This window comes from Carassius auratus, chromosome 27, assembly GCF_003368295.1.
Source record: "Carassius auratus strain Wakin chromosome 27, ASM336829v1, whole genome shotgun sequence".
Taxonomy (NCBI): Eukaryota; Metazoa; Chordata; class Actinopteri; order Cypriniformes; family Cyprinidae; genus Carassius; species Carassius auratus.
The window spans coordinates 7,870,122-7,886,765 of record NC_039269.1 but is presented as its reverse complement, the minus strand read 5'-3'; the positions used below and the strand labels follow the sequence as shown (position 1 = coordinate 7,886,765).

At 38.6% G+C, this 16,644-nt stretch overlaps 1 protein-coding gene across 1 annotated transcript in view; it reads right to left on the bottom strand.

Annotated features, from left to right (window-relative positions):
• The window catches only part of LOC113045302 (SLAM family member 5-like), a 96,737-nt gene continuing 80,093 nt past the window's right edge, over positions 1-16,644 (bottom strand). The window contains exons 4-10 of the mRNA XM_026205597.1: positions 5,279-5,587; positions 4,916-4,920; positions 4,174-4,423; positions 3,923-4,030; positions 1,754-1,800; positions 1,233-1,289; positions 1-1,059 (exon numbers count right to left, since the gene is read on the bottom strand). Of these exons, the coding sequence (XP_026061382.1) occupies positions 886-1,059; positions 1,233-1,289; positions 1,754-1,800; positions 3,923-4,030; positions 4,174-4,423; positions 4,916-4,920; positions 5,279-5,587 (950 nt within the window). The 3' untranslated portion in view covers positions 1-885. The remainder of the gene's footprint in view (positions 1,060-1,232; positions 1,290-1,753; positions 1,801-3,922; positions 4,031-4,173; positions 4,424-4,915; positions 4,921-5,278; positions 5,588-16,644) is intronic.

The following is a 16,644-nucleotide window of genomic DNA, read 5'->3' as shown; positions in this document are numbered from 1 at the left end:
ACTTCCCTACAGCCCCCTTTATTCATATATTTCTACTCCCTCACACAGTTACACTAACACACATGCACACATACACACACACACAAATAGTAATGATATGTATGTTATGTTGGTCTCTGAATTTGTTTTTTGCATTTAATTTGTTTTTTGTAAATATTGTAATAGTCTGTTTGCATAATAATAATAAAAAAGAAAGAATGACTTTGCTTTAGAAAGTAAGCACATGCATTTTGATGGATCTACAGTCATGGTCATCAGACAGGTTGTCATGTGACGCACAGAAGCCACAACAGCATATTGGCAAATTATTATTAAGCATTATTTATTTGATTGGCCATTGCATTCATAAGCTCAGCAGAATCTTGTGTGATTGGTTATAACGCGCAGTGCTGTAAAAACGTGTCTGTCTCTGGCTCAAGTAAGAGTATTTAGCTAAGAAAGGGTAAAAATACCCATATTTAAATATCCTCCAAAAATATTAGTCACCCAGACAATTTACTCAAGTAAATGTAATCCATTACCCACCTCTGATACTAAATTCTCATGTGGGATCAGTTGTCACAGTTTACTGCATTTAATATTTTCTCACTGTGGGATTATATTTAAAAGTTATGAAGTTTTGTGTAGTAAAATCAATCTAAGATATAATTCACAGTCATACACAAAAAAGTAAGACCTGTTGGATCTGGATGTTTGAATCTAATATACTAAACCAGTGCTTGAGAAAGCACACCTAAATTGGATTTTCAAAATAACACACTTGTATATTGTTCTCATTATTTCTTCCACATAAAGATATGACAAAGATAGTAAGAGTAAAAATGCCATTTTGGGATCAGATCTTGTGATACCTTCCTCATGTGAGAAATGGCCACCAGTTTTATTTTAAGTGTCACTGGTGGATATGACAGGTGGTTTCTTGTTTTGTTGTTTGCACACTGCTGAATAAATTGTGTGGTCTGTTTCAGATTGGGTTGGTGTTTTTTGGTGTTGTCCTACTGTGCAGTAGGTTGTGCTGGGTTGTTTATCACCCGTTTTTCCTTGTGTCTCGGCTTGAACCTAATGAAATACATTTAGAAGAAGTATTTTTAAAATGCATTCCTGAAACACTTATGTTTAGCTGAACAAGTACTAAACTAAAGAGTTTAATAAAACATTCACAAACCTACAGTATATACAACAAGCATTTTATAAAATCATAACCTGTTAACGATTAACTAGATTATTCTCACCCGGTCTGGAATGTCATAAGGATTGCAGTCACTGCTGAGTTTCTGCATTTCTTGAGCCTAAAATGTTTAAACAAAATGACTGTTTACTATGCTTTATAATTGAATGAAATGCTGTTGTACTACTTTATCAAATACTATTTATTTTTTAGGCTAATTGTTTTCACTGTGAGCCTGCATGACTCTTATCACATTAATGACAAATTGATTATCTTTGCTGGTGACAAAAGTAAACTTTAATCAGTTAAAATAATTGATTTTAGTTGCGGAAGGATTTGTTTAGGATTGGTCATATCAATGTTTTCTTGAGAAGGTTTAATTATTAAATAATGGTCTATAATAATGTGTCTAAATGTTTTCAGCTGTGATAATAATCACCACGTCAGCAGATATATGTTTTGACATTTTTGGGAGCCATTGATTTGTGTAGAGGAAAGTTTTTGATGTCTATCATAGAACTATACCACATGACAGCATATCAATGATGTCTGCAAGCTAATGATGAACAGTAGTTTGAAGCTTACCTCAACTTGAGCATAGACTGTATTACCTTCTACTTCCTCCTGAGCACCTGTGAGGTTTACAATGTACAGCAACATATCAACATCAAGAATTATCAAATAATAAAGAATATATTCATATATGCATCTAAAAAACTATTTATTTTATTAAATTAAATTTAGCATGCCGGTCAATATCACTGTAGGGTGCCTTTTAGTGTCCTGTACATAAATAACTCATTTACCATGATAACTTAAAAATGACTATAAAAGTGTGTGTTATGAGGCTAAGTTTTTCTCTTCATACCAAAGCATTGCTTGGCTCTTTCAATACATTTTCTAGATTTGTGTTTTGTTTTGTGTTAGAGGATGCATGTTATTTTGCCAAGTCCCATGCACTACTCATTAAATTTGAATTAGAGTAGTTAAATCATACAATTTAAAAATGTTGTTCTTCTATTAATATTTTATTAAATAAGAGATTACTCAATTTGAGTGTATTGATTTCTTGGTAATAGAAACAAAACAAATTTTATATATAAAAAAGAAGTTTGTCCACTTTAGTTACATCAGGACAGGATTTTTGTCTCTTTAGTGGCGGGCGGCTGAGGTGAGTAAGTTGGTGACTTTTCAAAGGGAAACATTTTCTTCGTATAAGTTTGCTTTCTTGCTTTGCCAAAGCTCAGCATGTTCACCCTGTCAGCATAAAATATGCGGGAAGTGATCAGAATACAGTATTTTAAAAATATGTAAGTTTGAGTAAACCAAATTCTCTTCAACAACTAGAATAACTATTTAGCTAGTCACAGTTTGTTGTAAGCTAATATGTTAATTGAAGCTCAAAATGCCCCCCCTGTCTGCCACTTAGGTTGGACATATATATGACAGGGTGGATATAGCATTCATTTGTAGTTAATATTGCTATAAAATAATTGGAAATATGATTGAGTTTACTGTATAATGTTCTGTCAAGGAGTAATAGTAGTATGTGCATATACTATTTTTTAGGCCTCATGAACAAGCTGTGTATGCTGCATTGATAAAATCTGCTGTATTTATCAAAATTACTGTTTGCTACTTTGTTTTTATAATTGAATGAAATGCTATTGTACTACTTTATATGATTGAGACAGTAATTCAATTATTTATTATTATTAGATTTATTTTGTCCTTAAGTTGAATATATGTTTCATTGTCATATTTTGTTATGCTTTGTGTGTTCTGCATCATGTGTCCACCCCATAACCCTGTTAAGGAAAGGGACATTGCAACTTTCAGAAAATAATTTGCATAATTATCTAAAACAAAATTGTGGGAGCTCAACTAATATATAGAACTGTCAACTACTGTATTTATGACATGGCATGAAGTGAATGGGAAATTAAGACCAAAATGTGTGAGTATTCTGAGCGTTGAAAGGCACTCTATGGTGATTTTGACCCATGCGCTTTAGTAAGAACAGATTATATATATATATATATATATATATATATATATATATATATATATATAAATATATATTTTTTTTCTTTTTCTTTTTTTTTTTATACTGGCTGACTGTTAATGCTGAACTGCTCTAAACTGAGTTTCTTTTGTACTATGTACTTCGGCATCTGAGGCTTTCCTCATGTACTCAGCTGAAAACAGAAGTAGTTGTAAACCATTTCTGTTAGAAATGAAGATAATTATAACATTATTGGAAATCCTTTGTGTTTTATCTGTTTTGCTTTTACTAATTATTCTCAGGATTATAAAATGATTGTTCATTTCTCTTTTTTTGGCACCAGCAAAGAACAAATATGTTTCTGTCCTCATCGTTGTTACAAACATTGTGAGATTTAAACCTGAACAGGTTGAGTTGTGTCGAGGTGAATATAGATCAAAAGTAAGGTTTAATAAAAAAAAAAAAAAAAAAAAAAAGTATTGTATTTTAGAATGACCAGTGTTCTTAAATATATTTTATTGTTGGTTAATAACTGGTTGCTACTAAGGATGTTTAAATAATCTCATCAGAGGATATTTTGTAGAGACGAGAATTATAAAAGTGGAAGAACACCCCATTCTAAAGTATTACAGTTAACTAAAACTTCTTTTTAATAATTTTACAAATGAAGTAAAGTACTTAATTGATCAACTTGATGAACACAGAGATCAGTTTTTATAGAGAATGTATGTGAGCTAATATGGACATACCTTTTTTATACTTGAAGCACAAAGCAGCTGAAACACAAAGCAAAATGCACCCTGCCACCGTACCAACTGCTATAACCAGGCGAGATGAATCACTCTTTGAGATTTCATCTGGAAAATGAGAAGTTTATAATTAAGAACTACTGTTGACAGTTCAGTTTTTCTGAGTTCACTTTACAGCAGTTAGACTGGATTCATTAAATCAAAATGAGATATTTGATTTGACAGTTAATGTTAATATGTGTGTGTGTTACCTCCACAGAGTTGTGTGATGTTTCTTCTGTCTTGTTTCCAGCTGACAGGGTTGCTATGGTTACAGAAGATGTGTTCCTCACTGCAGTCCAGGATGAGAGCGTTGATCTGTGATGTCACTTCCTGTGGAGAGCATCTGTTGTTCTGATAGCTGGAGTTAATCATGAGCTCATGAGCTCTGCATGTGAAGTTCACAGTACAGGAGTCACTGGTGGACCAGTTTGAGTTCACAGTCAGCACAGGAGCCTTAACCTGTTAACTGTTACCCAGCCCCTCGGTGGGCCGTCTACATTTACTTCACTATATTACAATTAAATCCTAATCTAATCAAGACAAACTATATGTCGTTGAAAAGGTCTAAGACTCCTAAATAGATATTTTACCAATCTTGTTTGTTAAAAATTATTTAGGAAAATAATAGATTAATTTATGACAATAGAGCACCTCAAAAACCTACATCATAACAGGATTTCTGAACTTTGTCATGAAAAAAGTCTCCTTTGTTGCCTTTTTCTCTATCACACTTTAGAAATCATCAGAGATCATATATCATTTGAAAACTTAAAATCTCAAAATTCATCCTTTAAAACCCATTTTAAAATCAAACATTGCATTACCATGAAAATGGTACATCAAAATCATGTTGCAAAATCTTTTCAGTCATGAATTATATAAAAAAATAGGTTTGGATCATGCACTTTCAAGTCTATGTTAAAAAATGTGAGAGACAGTTAAGAGGTTAACAGCATCTGACAGCATATATATTCCACAAACATACATCAGAATAGTTGATCAACTGTGTTTAAAATATCCTCAAACTTAATGATATTCAGAGTTTCTATTTGTATTCATTTGATTGTGTATTAAGAATTTGCCTTTAATTACAGCAGTTCTTTTGTCTTTAGTTTGATAGGGACTAGACTAATACCAAAACTTTATTTTACCACATATAATTTCTTTACATCATCTCTGTGTAAAGCATGATTGGAAAATGTGATTAATTTCACCACTTGTGCTATATAATACCACACAGAGTAAAACATCAACATAATTAAGTTTTTTTTTTTTTTTTATGAACTGAACACACGAAGCAAAAATCACACTCACCTATAACAGATATTCTGTATAAGACCAAATCTTTGTTTATTGATCCAATTGTTCTTGCTGTGTAGAGTCCACTGTCTGTCTTCTGCATGTTCTTCAGAGTCAGAGAGAAGGTTACATCATTGAAAACCACTCTGTCCTTGTAGAAATCTAGAGATTTTACTCCTTTGGAATCACTGTTATATCTAACTATACTCTCTGATTTATTATTCATCCAGGCTAAAATATCAAACTCTGGTTTTTCTTGTGTCTGTATATCCAGTTGAACAGAAGCTCCTGTCTGCACAAACACAGAGATCTCAGCACTGAACCCTGAGAAGAGAGAAAGATACTTGTTTTCAAGGTTTCTTTAGGATTATGATAATATAAATTAATCTTATATTACTTATACGATCAGACTCTTTTCACATTTCCTATTTACAAGATACACCGAGATATGTCTCAGTAAACAGCTATGCTGTAAATACATGCTTTATGATATTATATTAATTATGAGTTTGGTGATCAGAACTGCCATAGAGTTTGATTATGACTTCACACACTTGAACAAAACTCACCACAGCTATGAATAATTATATTTATTATTGTGCTTGCAACGGAGGTGAAAATAAAAGTTATGATAAACTACTGTCACATTAGGAAAAGTTCATCTCCATACTCTAACAAAATTACTAACAGATAATAGCACTAGCACTTTTATAAAAATAGAAAGTAAAAATCAAGGTTTTAAACAGCTGTTTTAGTAACTTAAAAAATGTAAAAAAAAAAAAATCTAAATAACTTAAAGGAGTGTGTAGGAGTATGTTTCTTTCAGAACATTTTTACAAATTAAAAACTGATAATCATCAAAAACTGGGACTAGACTAAATTATTGTATAAAGTAGCATCCTATAGTGAGTATTTCAGTAAATGATCAGTGAAAATGAACCATGCTTTTGGTGGTTCTCACTGTCACAATAAACATATATATATATATATATATATATATATTACCTGTTTTGGAGGTCTGAAGAAATATAAGTAATAAGAGTAGTTGATTCAATGACATCATCCTAAAAAAAAAAGAAAAACTTAATAAAAAGAAACAAAACAAAATTACTGCCGCCACATTGACTTAGTAGATACGGAAGTTCAATGTCGCACTGACGTGAAAAACAAGTTCCTGCTGAAACTTCAGAGGTCCTCGCTTCTAATCAACTCAAGTGTAGAAACACATTTCAGTAACATCTCTCTATCTCATTATTAATGTGCAGGTGTTTGTATTGTACTACACCAAATGAAAAGTGTTTAATTAACTTTTACACAACTTTTAAAGAAAAAAGAGCCTTCCTTTCTCACAGCAAAAGCGCAGGAATAGTCCACTTCTGAATTCAGCAAAATACACTTTGACACTTTTTACACACGGCACATTTTGACACTAATATCAAGGTGCACAGAGAACCACAAATGACAAAGAGCTACAAAGAGGAACCTCTGTTTCTTGGAAACAGTGAGATGTCACAAGAATCAAATTTAGCTAGCTCTGACTGTGGCGGAAACATAAGCACTGAAAAAACAGAACCAAACTTTCCGGTCCTCAGTCAGTTGAGACACTTCAGCAGTGTGTGTGAGTTTACCACTTCACTAAAGAAACAAACGTTGATCAGAATGAATGAAGGATGAGGAATGGGAATATCCTCATAACCTTAGATGAAAACAGAAACTACTCTATAAACTAATGGTGGTATGTTATCACCATATACTTAAACCACACAAAATACACAGTGTCAGACCACATCTCATCTACAACTAAAGATGATCGATCTTTTCTCAGAAATTACTTCACTTTTAGGGGCTTTTTTTCTCTACTTTTAATTAGTGGTTGTTTTGGTGGCTGGGGTGTTGGTCAGCTGCCGTCACATCCGTTAAGGTTTTCACAAGCACATGTGCCACAGCATTTTGTTTTATAGTTTGAACAGTATATGTACATTAATGCATTTGGCAGATTCTTTTATCCAAAGCAGCTTACCTGCATTGAAGGTACTATATACATTTTATCACTTCATTCATTCCCCTAAAATACAATTAAAAGTGTGGAAGTGCCATCTTTCTTTTAAATAATTGGCACTTTGATAATCTTTTATCTAATGCATTGAATGCACTTAAGACAAGGGCCAAATGGACCAAACAAATCAGTGTCAGACCATAATCCTATTAAAGCGCTGAGGTGAGAGGAAAGTTCCAACCTGATCTCACGGCAATTTGTACATATTTTACGAGGTGGCTTATTCGAACGAATTCGTACTACCACACACATACAAATTAATACGATTTTTGCCTGATCGTAGGTATTTTATAAGTTGAACAATTCGTATGAGTTGGTAAGATTGATCTACACCTAACACCCACCCCCTCAAACCTAACGGAAACTTGGTTTTAGACAAATCGTATAAAATCGTACAAGTGAGGTGGTACAAATTTGTACGAATTAGCCACCTTGTAAAATAAGTATGAATTGGTTGTGAGATAGTGTTGAAAGTTCTGCAGGTCCTGGCCATAAATTTAGATGAGGCAGAGATCTAGGGCCCTATTTTAACGATCTGAAACGCAAGTGTCAAAGCGCGAAGCGCAAGTAACTTTGTGGGCGGGTCTCGGCGCAGTTGCTATTTTCCCGGCGGGATAAATGGCTCTTGCGCCCGGCGCAAATCTAAAATGGGTTGGTCTGAAGTAGCTTCATTATTCATAGGTGTGGTTTGGGCATAACGTGAAATAAACCAATCAGAACGTCATCCAACATTCCCTTTAAAAGCAGGTGCGCAAGTTCCATTATGGATTGCTATTATTATGGCGTATTTACCAGGCGCACGCCAGGAGCGGTTCACAGCCGAGGAGACTTATGTTCTTGTAAGAGCAGTGAAAGACAGAGAAGTTGTGTTGTATGGGGATGGGAGAATAATTAGCCTGAATAATTTGTAAGCTAGATTTATGCCTATTTTTTCACATCTTCGTGTCACACCACAATGATTTCCGTCATCTCATGTGTTAATATTTTTTTAGTGTAACAATTTATGATTTGCAAAAATAACTGTTGCATCTGTGTAGATTACATGAGCAAAGTGTATGCGCGTTGTGCACGCTATACATTATGGTCAAGCATGCGCCCTTAAAATAGCATAATGAACAACGCGCAATGCGCCACTGACTTTAGACTAGGTTTTTTCTGGTCAGTGGCGCAATTGTTTAATGGAACAGCAAAATAGCACCAGGGATTGTTTGCGCCGGAACACGCCTCCTTTTTTGCGCTGAACCGCCCAGGGAGCGCAAGTTCATTCACTAGTTTAGCGACGTGCTTCTGTGGAGGGAAAAGCGCGCTTTGCGCGGGTGCAAAATAGGAATGACACATGCGTCGGTGTACAAAGTCAATTGCGCTGGGTGCAAGATAGGGCCCCTAGTGTCTCAGTGTAAGTCAGCCTGAAGGTGGTGAACTAATGTTGCTTGATGGCCTGTAAATACATGATTAGATGTTATTGTAGAATGCACACCTTAATATAATATTAATTATTTGAATATTGATTTAGAATGTTATGAGTTTAGAAAAATTCAGGAGAGCAAAACAAAAAGCCTTGGATTCTCAGAATCAACTTATTTCTTGTATAAACAGAAACAGACATCTAACAGCAAACTTTATCAATATGCAAAAGAGATGCTTCTCACACTGGAAGTATTTATAGATCATCAGCTTTCCCAGTGTTTACTCACTCTCAGTTCAGTGTTTACTTACTTTCTCTTAATTATTTTCTGTTTCCTCATCTGTGAGTGTATTTACAGCTCAGAGCAGATACAGTGTGTACTTAGATTAACAGTGCAGTGTTCATTACATTACATTACATACATACATACATAACTGACGCTTTTATCCAAAGCGACTTACAATTGCTATATATGGCAGAGGTTGCACGCCTCTGGAGCAACTAGGGGTTAAGTGTCTTGCTCAGGGACACATTGGTGTCTCACAGTGGATTCGAACCTGGGTCTCTCACACCAAAGGCATGTGTCTTACACACTGCACTTTCACTGGGTTGCTGTAGTTACACATGATGGAGTTATCACTGCAGATCAGCCTTAGAGTGTAGTGATCAGATGATGTGGTCTTCTTGAGAACAGCTGCTTCTATGAAGATGATAGTAATGTTACAAGATACAGGGTTCATGATGGACCAGTTTGAGTTTACAGTCAGGACAGGAGATTCTACCTTATCTGAAACACAAACATTTAAAGGGTTAGTTCACCCAGATAGCAATATTTTTACCTTTGGAACACAGTTTAAGATATTTTAGATTTAGTCCGAGAGCTCTCAGTCCCTCCATTGAAGCTGTGTGTATGGTCTACTGTCCATGTCCAAAAGGTAAGAAAAACATCATCAAAGTAGTCCATGTGACATCAGAGGGTCAGTTAGAATATTTTGAAGCTATTTTTCGTTATCTGGCTCGGCTCTGTGTTCATCTTCAGTTCTCTCTTCACAGCAGTTCAGTCAGTGTACTGTTTGAGTACATGAATTACTCAGGGATATTGGTTTGTTTGAACTTAGAGGGAGTGTCAGCCACATTAAAAAAGTTAACAGCTTAAGTCATTTGTGGATTAATGTGTATTAGAGATGTGAACCGTTTAAAACGATTCAGTTCGATTTGGTGAACTGAATGATTCGTTCGCGAACCGGAAATCAAGCTGCTTTGATTTGAATTCTCTCTCTCACAACAGACACGGAAGAGAAGACAATGCTGAATAAAGTCGTCGTTTTTGCTATTTTTGGACCAAAATGTATTTTTGATGTTTTAAAAAATTCCAACGGGTCCTCTGATGTCACATGCACTACTTTGACTATGTTTTTCTTACCTTTCTGGACATGGACAGTATACCGTACACACAGCTTCAATGGAGGGACTGAGAGCTCTCGGACTAAATCTAAAATATCTTAAACTGTGCTCTGAAGATAAACCGAGGTCTTACGGCTTTGAAACAACATGAGGGTAAGTTATTAATTACATAATTTTGCTATCTGGCTGCACTAACCCTTTAAGGTCAAATACAGAGATTGAGTAAACTAAACATTAAGAATTAAAAATTAAATTTCAAAGAGAATGATTCTGTCCATGTAACAATGGAGGAAGTTAAATATGTGACTTCAGCTTCATAAACACGAATGCATCTCTATGTCATTTCCCCTTAGCTTTAGTGCCAGTTAAAATGAAAAATCATAACTGTGGGAGGCAGCTTTAGTGTTCATTCAAGCCTAAATATTTTCGCATTTCACAAAACAGTTGGACCCATTAGAGGACAGTCTGACAGCTGCTGTGAAATGACAGATATATCAGTGAGGCGCTATGATGCTATTTTGGGCATCGGTTTGCACTGTTGTCTAAAACATGGCTGCTTACAGATATCTGACTTCCTGATTTCAGTTCCTGACTCATGGCTGGTCCAACAAAAGATGTTAAACCTCTTTCAGTTTTACATTAAGTCATGATTTATGACCGGTCATATTACCTTTATTTGTTCACTTAATTACATCAAAACAAGGGAACAATTTAACATTATAAAAGCAAGGGAACAAATTAGTGCATACAAATTCTTAATCTGTGGCCATGATTATCTAAAATGAAGGAAATTAGTTTCAAAAACAAGGGAACAAATTCTTACTTTGTGGGAATTTATTCTTAATTTGTATAAATGTATTATTGTCTGTGTGATGTGTGGGTCTATGTAAGCTTCATCAGTGTTTTCTCAGGTAAAGATATCTCCAAGACTTGTAATTTGGCAACTCTACGAGTAATACTTGAGGTATAAGTCATGTTTGCTGGATATATTTGAATTCAAATGTCTACTTGCTAAATATAATACGAGAGGTGACGTCAGGATTATAACTTCAGTGTTTGCTCATTTTCATGTGGAGCCGACCGGGGTTAGTTGTCACAGGCTTTTTCACTTCCATTAATATTGCTCACTTTTATTTTTTTAGACTGTATGTTCTGTGTAACAATATCAAATTCAGAATTCACACAAAAAAAGTTCAAAATACTCACAAAAATATTAAGACAGCTTGGTTGTGGAAGTCTGAAATTAATATATTAAACCAATGCTAGAGAAGACAACAACTTTGACTGAAAAGTAGAACTGCATACCCTTTTTTTAACCATTTAAAGATGTGACAGAGAATAGTAAGAGTCTGTAACATGTTCAAAACTACTGCAAAGAAACTACAAACATGACAGGAAACGAGAACAGAATGGGGCAAAATGCAATTTAAAAGTCACTGTAAAGTACAGCTGTAAAGTAAACCACAAGAAATACAAAACATGAGGCATGTAACAAAGGAAGCCATTTTGAGATCAAGTCTCACAACAACTTCCCCATGACACATAGCCAGTTTCATTTTAAGAGGCATCGGCTGAAATGGCGGATAGTTTCTCATTTGGTTGTTTGTACACCTCTGAATAAACTGTATGGTCTGTTTCAGGGGGGATTGTAGGTTTTTTGTGTTGTCCTAATGTCCAGTAGACTGTGATGGGTCGATCGTTTCCCGTTTTCTCTCGTGTCTGGTCTTCAGCCTAATGAAATAAATCAAAAAAGTGTTTTTTTTAATCCCTCATTGATATCTACAACATATCTACGATGTCTATAGTTTCATCCTTTAACATTGACACAACCTGTGCATTATGCTAAAGGTTTTTTGAAGTGGAAAAAAATCTTTCTTTAGATTAACAAGTAGTTCATCATACTGAGACAAGTTTTTTTTTTCAATAATGTCCTTTTATTTAGATCATATGTTTATGTTTGATATACTGTTAAAGATAACATGAAGATATATGTTTGAATAGTTTGTGAACCGCTGATTTATAGATGGAAGCTTATGTTACTGAAATCAAAACATTAATACATACAAATAACCAATCATTACAGAAATAGCTGTACATGCTATATCCTCCCATATTATGATGCATTAGATTGAACATGATTAATAAGAACTACACTGCATGAGAACACATGGTGTCTGCAAGCTTAGTGATGAACAGTAGTTTGAAGCAGTGTTAATTTCGTTGACTAAATATTTTCGTCATTATTTTCGTCACGAATATATTTTTGCGGACGAAAACGAAACAAAAACTAAAAAAGAAGGCACTGATGGAGACTAAAACTATGACTAAATTGATTGACATTATCGTCAACGAATAAAGGACGAGACGAAAATAGACTGTCACGAAAATCAAATCAGCAGACGGGAGAGATGCGAGGAATGAACAAAAGAACCGGCAAAACGGAACAGGCGAGACTGCATGAGAGAAGAGAACCAATCAGAGCCTGACTTATTGAGACGTGAAGGTTTTCAGTTTTTAAATGAGCTCCCGGGAAGTCGGCATTCGAAGAGGTGATGTCTAAAAGAGCGACAAAATGTCCACAGCTCACTTCACGTTTGACGACGAACAAAACAAAACAAACTCTAAAGCACGCGGAGAGCTCATTCGTGGCAAGAACACAACCAATTTGAAAAGACATTTACAGACGAGCCACCCGGACATTTTCTCAAATGTAATTTCACAACGATTTTCTTTTGTTTATTGAGCTAAGCAAAACTGGAAAACTGCAGTGCTTAAATGTTGTAGCATTAAATATTACGAACTGAAAAGTACTGTAAAATAGCCCCTTCTTCAAGTTAGATGCTAATACGTAATATTATGATACATACATTTGATTAATACTAATGTTTAGTATATTTTATAATGTTCTACTTGTTGACAATATCACAAATATTTCTATATTAGTCATGAGAAACGTGAATGTTCACATCCTATAATTATACATACTAATCTAGCAATATTGTAGTATTTACAATATTGCTAGACAAATGAATACCTTATAAAATCTTGTTACTTTTTTTATTCACCCAACTTATTAAATATTTACTTTAAATGTATGCACTTATTGTTCAGCTCAGCTGTAAGCTTTAAGGTCCTGGACCTAACTTTATTTCCCTATCATAGGTCACTTCGATGCTGCGGTGACGTCACCACGTATGGGAACACCTCTGGTGTGACGAATGTCTGAAGCCCTATACCATCCCGCCAATCCTATTGGCCAAATGGCGCATAGCACCACCCTGCGCATGCGCACGCATGATATACCTGGGTGCAGCGCGCCATTTCGCTCAGATTTCATTCCTTCAGGAATAGCGAATCATCTGTGCCCTATCATCTTGCGTTCTCCAGCGATCTCTTCGAGCAGTGTTAACTCCTCTTCGCGGACGCGATGAGTTTTTGAAAATGTAAGGAGCCATGTACCAGGTACATCACGGCGGGGGACACTCATGACAGGTGTGTAGTATGTCTTGGTTTACATCACGCACAGGCGGCGCTTAGCGGCCTTTCTTCCTGTCCCCATTGTGATGGCCTGCGGCTCAGAGTACTGCGCTCCAGGGTGGAAGTATTCTCTAATGTCGCCCTCGAGTCTAACCCCCGTCAGGTCACCTCTGCGACTGCCGAGGCACCGCACGAGGCGAGGGCCTGGGGTGACACGTGCGACATGGACTTCGTGGACAGCGCAGCGCTGGAATATTCTCCACATCGCTCGCTCTCCCCTACCCTGCTGCAGAATAAAACTTATACTGAGCCTGTCGTCTTCTCTAATGAGGATTTACTTCCCACACCGGAGGCATGCGCCGCCATCTCCTTCGGTTGTGGATGCTATGACGACGATGTTTTATCCACCGCGGCCTCGGGGTCTGAGGACTTCGCGACCGACACTAGCCCTCTTCCTCCTAGCGGACAGGAGAGGCGTGTTTCCCCCTCCTACAGTGAGCTGTTGGATGTGGTTTCTCGTGCGGTGGGTAAATTGGGGCTAGACTGGGAGGTTGACAAGGCCGAGGCCCAACCTTCTTCTAAGCTGGACGACCGTTTTCTAACCAGTCGGACACCTACACAGCCCCGGAGGCCTTTGCCTTTTTTTCCCGGACCTCCACCAGGAGGTTTCGAGGTCCTGGAAACAGCCGTTTTCGGCGCGGATTACTAATGCTGCGGCCGCGGATTTCGCCACCGTTTCTGATATGGCGAACCATGGCTATACTATGATGCCCCCGGTGGAAGAGACTCTCGCCGAACACCTTGCGCCTAGTTCGGCCGCGGCTTGGAAGTCTCGCCCCCTTCTTCCTTCGAAGGCGTGTCGAGTCACGTCTAGTTTGGTGGGTAAATCCTACATGGCGGCTGGTCAAGCGGCTGCTTCGCTCCACTCTATGGCGGTCCTTCAGGCCTACCAAGCGGAGTTATTGAAGGAATTGGATGAAGGTGAGGGCATCAAACCGGAGGCAGTGAAAGAACTGCGTAGAGCTACGGATTTGGCGCTACGTGCTACCAAACATACCGCTCGTGCAGTGGGCCGTACTATGGCCGGTTTGATTTCGGTTGAGCGCCACCTCTGGCTTAATCTCACCGATATTAAGGAGAAGGATAAATCTTTCCTTATGGATGCCCCTGTCTCCAGGGATGGATTGTTCGGTGAGGCTGTCACGTCAGTAGTGGAGAAGTTCAGGGCAGCGAAACAGCAATCAGCCGCTTTCCGCCAGCTGATTCCCCGCAGACCCAGGGAGGTCGAACGCCGGCAAGCGCCCGCGCGTTCTCGCTCAACCTCCTCTCACCGCCAGCGAGCAGCCTCTCGAGAGGAACCCACACCTATGGCGCCTCCTCGTAAGGACTGGGGCCCTAGGGTTTTTCCTCCGGTGCACCAGCGTCAACGTAAGCGATTGAACCTGACCTCGACGGCTAAAGCCTCTCGTTCTCGGGTGCCGAATAGCAGCTCCTGATCTTTTTGCTGCTTGCCAGGGACTGTGCCCTCCGCTAGAGAGCGCTGTCGGACCGCTTTCGCGCATCCTACACTCTCATTGCAGTCCCCATGCTCAAACATTGATTGTCTCGCCGCAAACAGCGCCTCGAGCAACATTGGATCGAGCTGTAATAATAGACGCTCCCTCAGACCCTCTGCGCAATCCTGCTTTCGGAGTTCGAGGTACGACTCAAGGACCCTGCACAAGCGGCCCGTTTATGACGGCTCGCACAGCCGCCGCTTTTTCGCTAGCGGCAGAGCCCGATGTTCCATCTGTTGGCCTAATTCCTGCCGTGGACACATTTCAGGATTATACTCAACGGAACGCAACGACTCTGGCGCATACGCTTCCCCGGTGCACGAACACCACGGGTTTTTCGTGTCCGGTCGTTTTAACGCGTATGACGGCGTTGCAGGGAGCGGAAGTTTTGAAACCGCTAATATTGTTTCGGGCCGCGTGGGAACGCTTGCCCGGCATTTCTCAATGGGTGTTACGCACGGTTTGTCACGGATACACCATTCAGTTTCGGAAAGGCCCGCCCCCTTTCCGCGGAATTCTTTCCACTACGGTGAAGTCTACGGAAATGGCAGTGCTGCGACAGGAAATGTCAGCTCTGCTGAGCAAAGGGGCTATAGAAGAAGTACACCCCTCTCAGATGGAGACAGGTTTTTACAGCCGTTATTTCGTGGTACCGAAAAAAGACGGCGGGTTACGGCCCATTCTGGATTTACGCCGTCTGAATCTTGCACTCAGACCGAGCAAATTCAAGATGTTGACGGTGAAATCTATTCTGTCTCAGATCCGACCAAGCGATTGGTTTATTACGATCGATCTGAAGGATGCGTATTTCCATATTCAGATCGTCAAGAGACACAGGAAGTTCCTCAGATTCGCTTTAGAGGGCAAAGCGTATCAGTACCGCGTTCTTCCCTTTGGCTTGGCTTTAGCGCCCCGTACTTTCTCAAAATGCATGGACGCAGCTCTGGCCCCGTTGCGGCTCCGGGGCGTTCGTGTGTTGAATTATTTGGACGATTGGCTGGTGCTAGCGCAATCGCGGACTCAAGCACACTCTCACCGAGATCTTGTGCTGAATCATTTAAACAGCCTGGGCTTACGAACAAATTTCAAGAAAAGTGTTTTAACTCCCTCTCAACGGATAACTTTTCTGGGAATAGATCTGGACTCTCGCGCGATGACAGTGAAGCTTTCTCTCCCGCGCGCTCAGTCGATTGCGTCATGCGTGCGGCACTTCAAAGCGGGTCGCACGGTGACAGTGAGATTGTGCCTCAGGCTCTTGGGTCTAATGGCAGCAGCATCCCCCGTGATTCATCTGGGATTGCTTCAAATGCGCCCCTTTCAGTGGTGGACGAAAAGGCGGAATATTTCACCCCGTTGTCTCCCGCATCGCACGATTTCGGTGACACGGCGGTGTGTGATGTCGCTAAAATTTTGGATGTCAACCGAATTTCTCCTGTCAGGAGTTCGACTGGGAATGTATGCTTTCCGAGAGACTGTCACGACG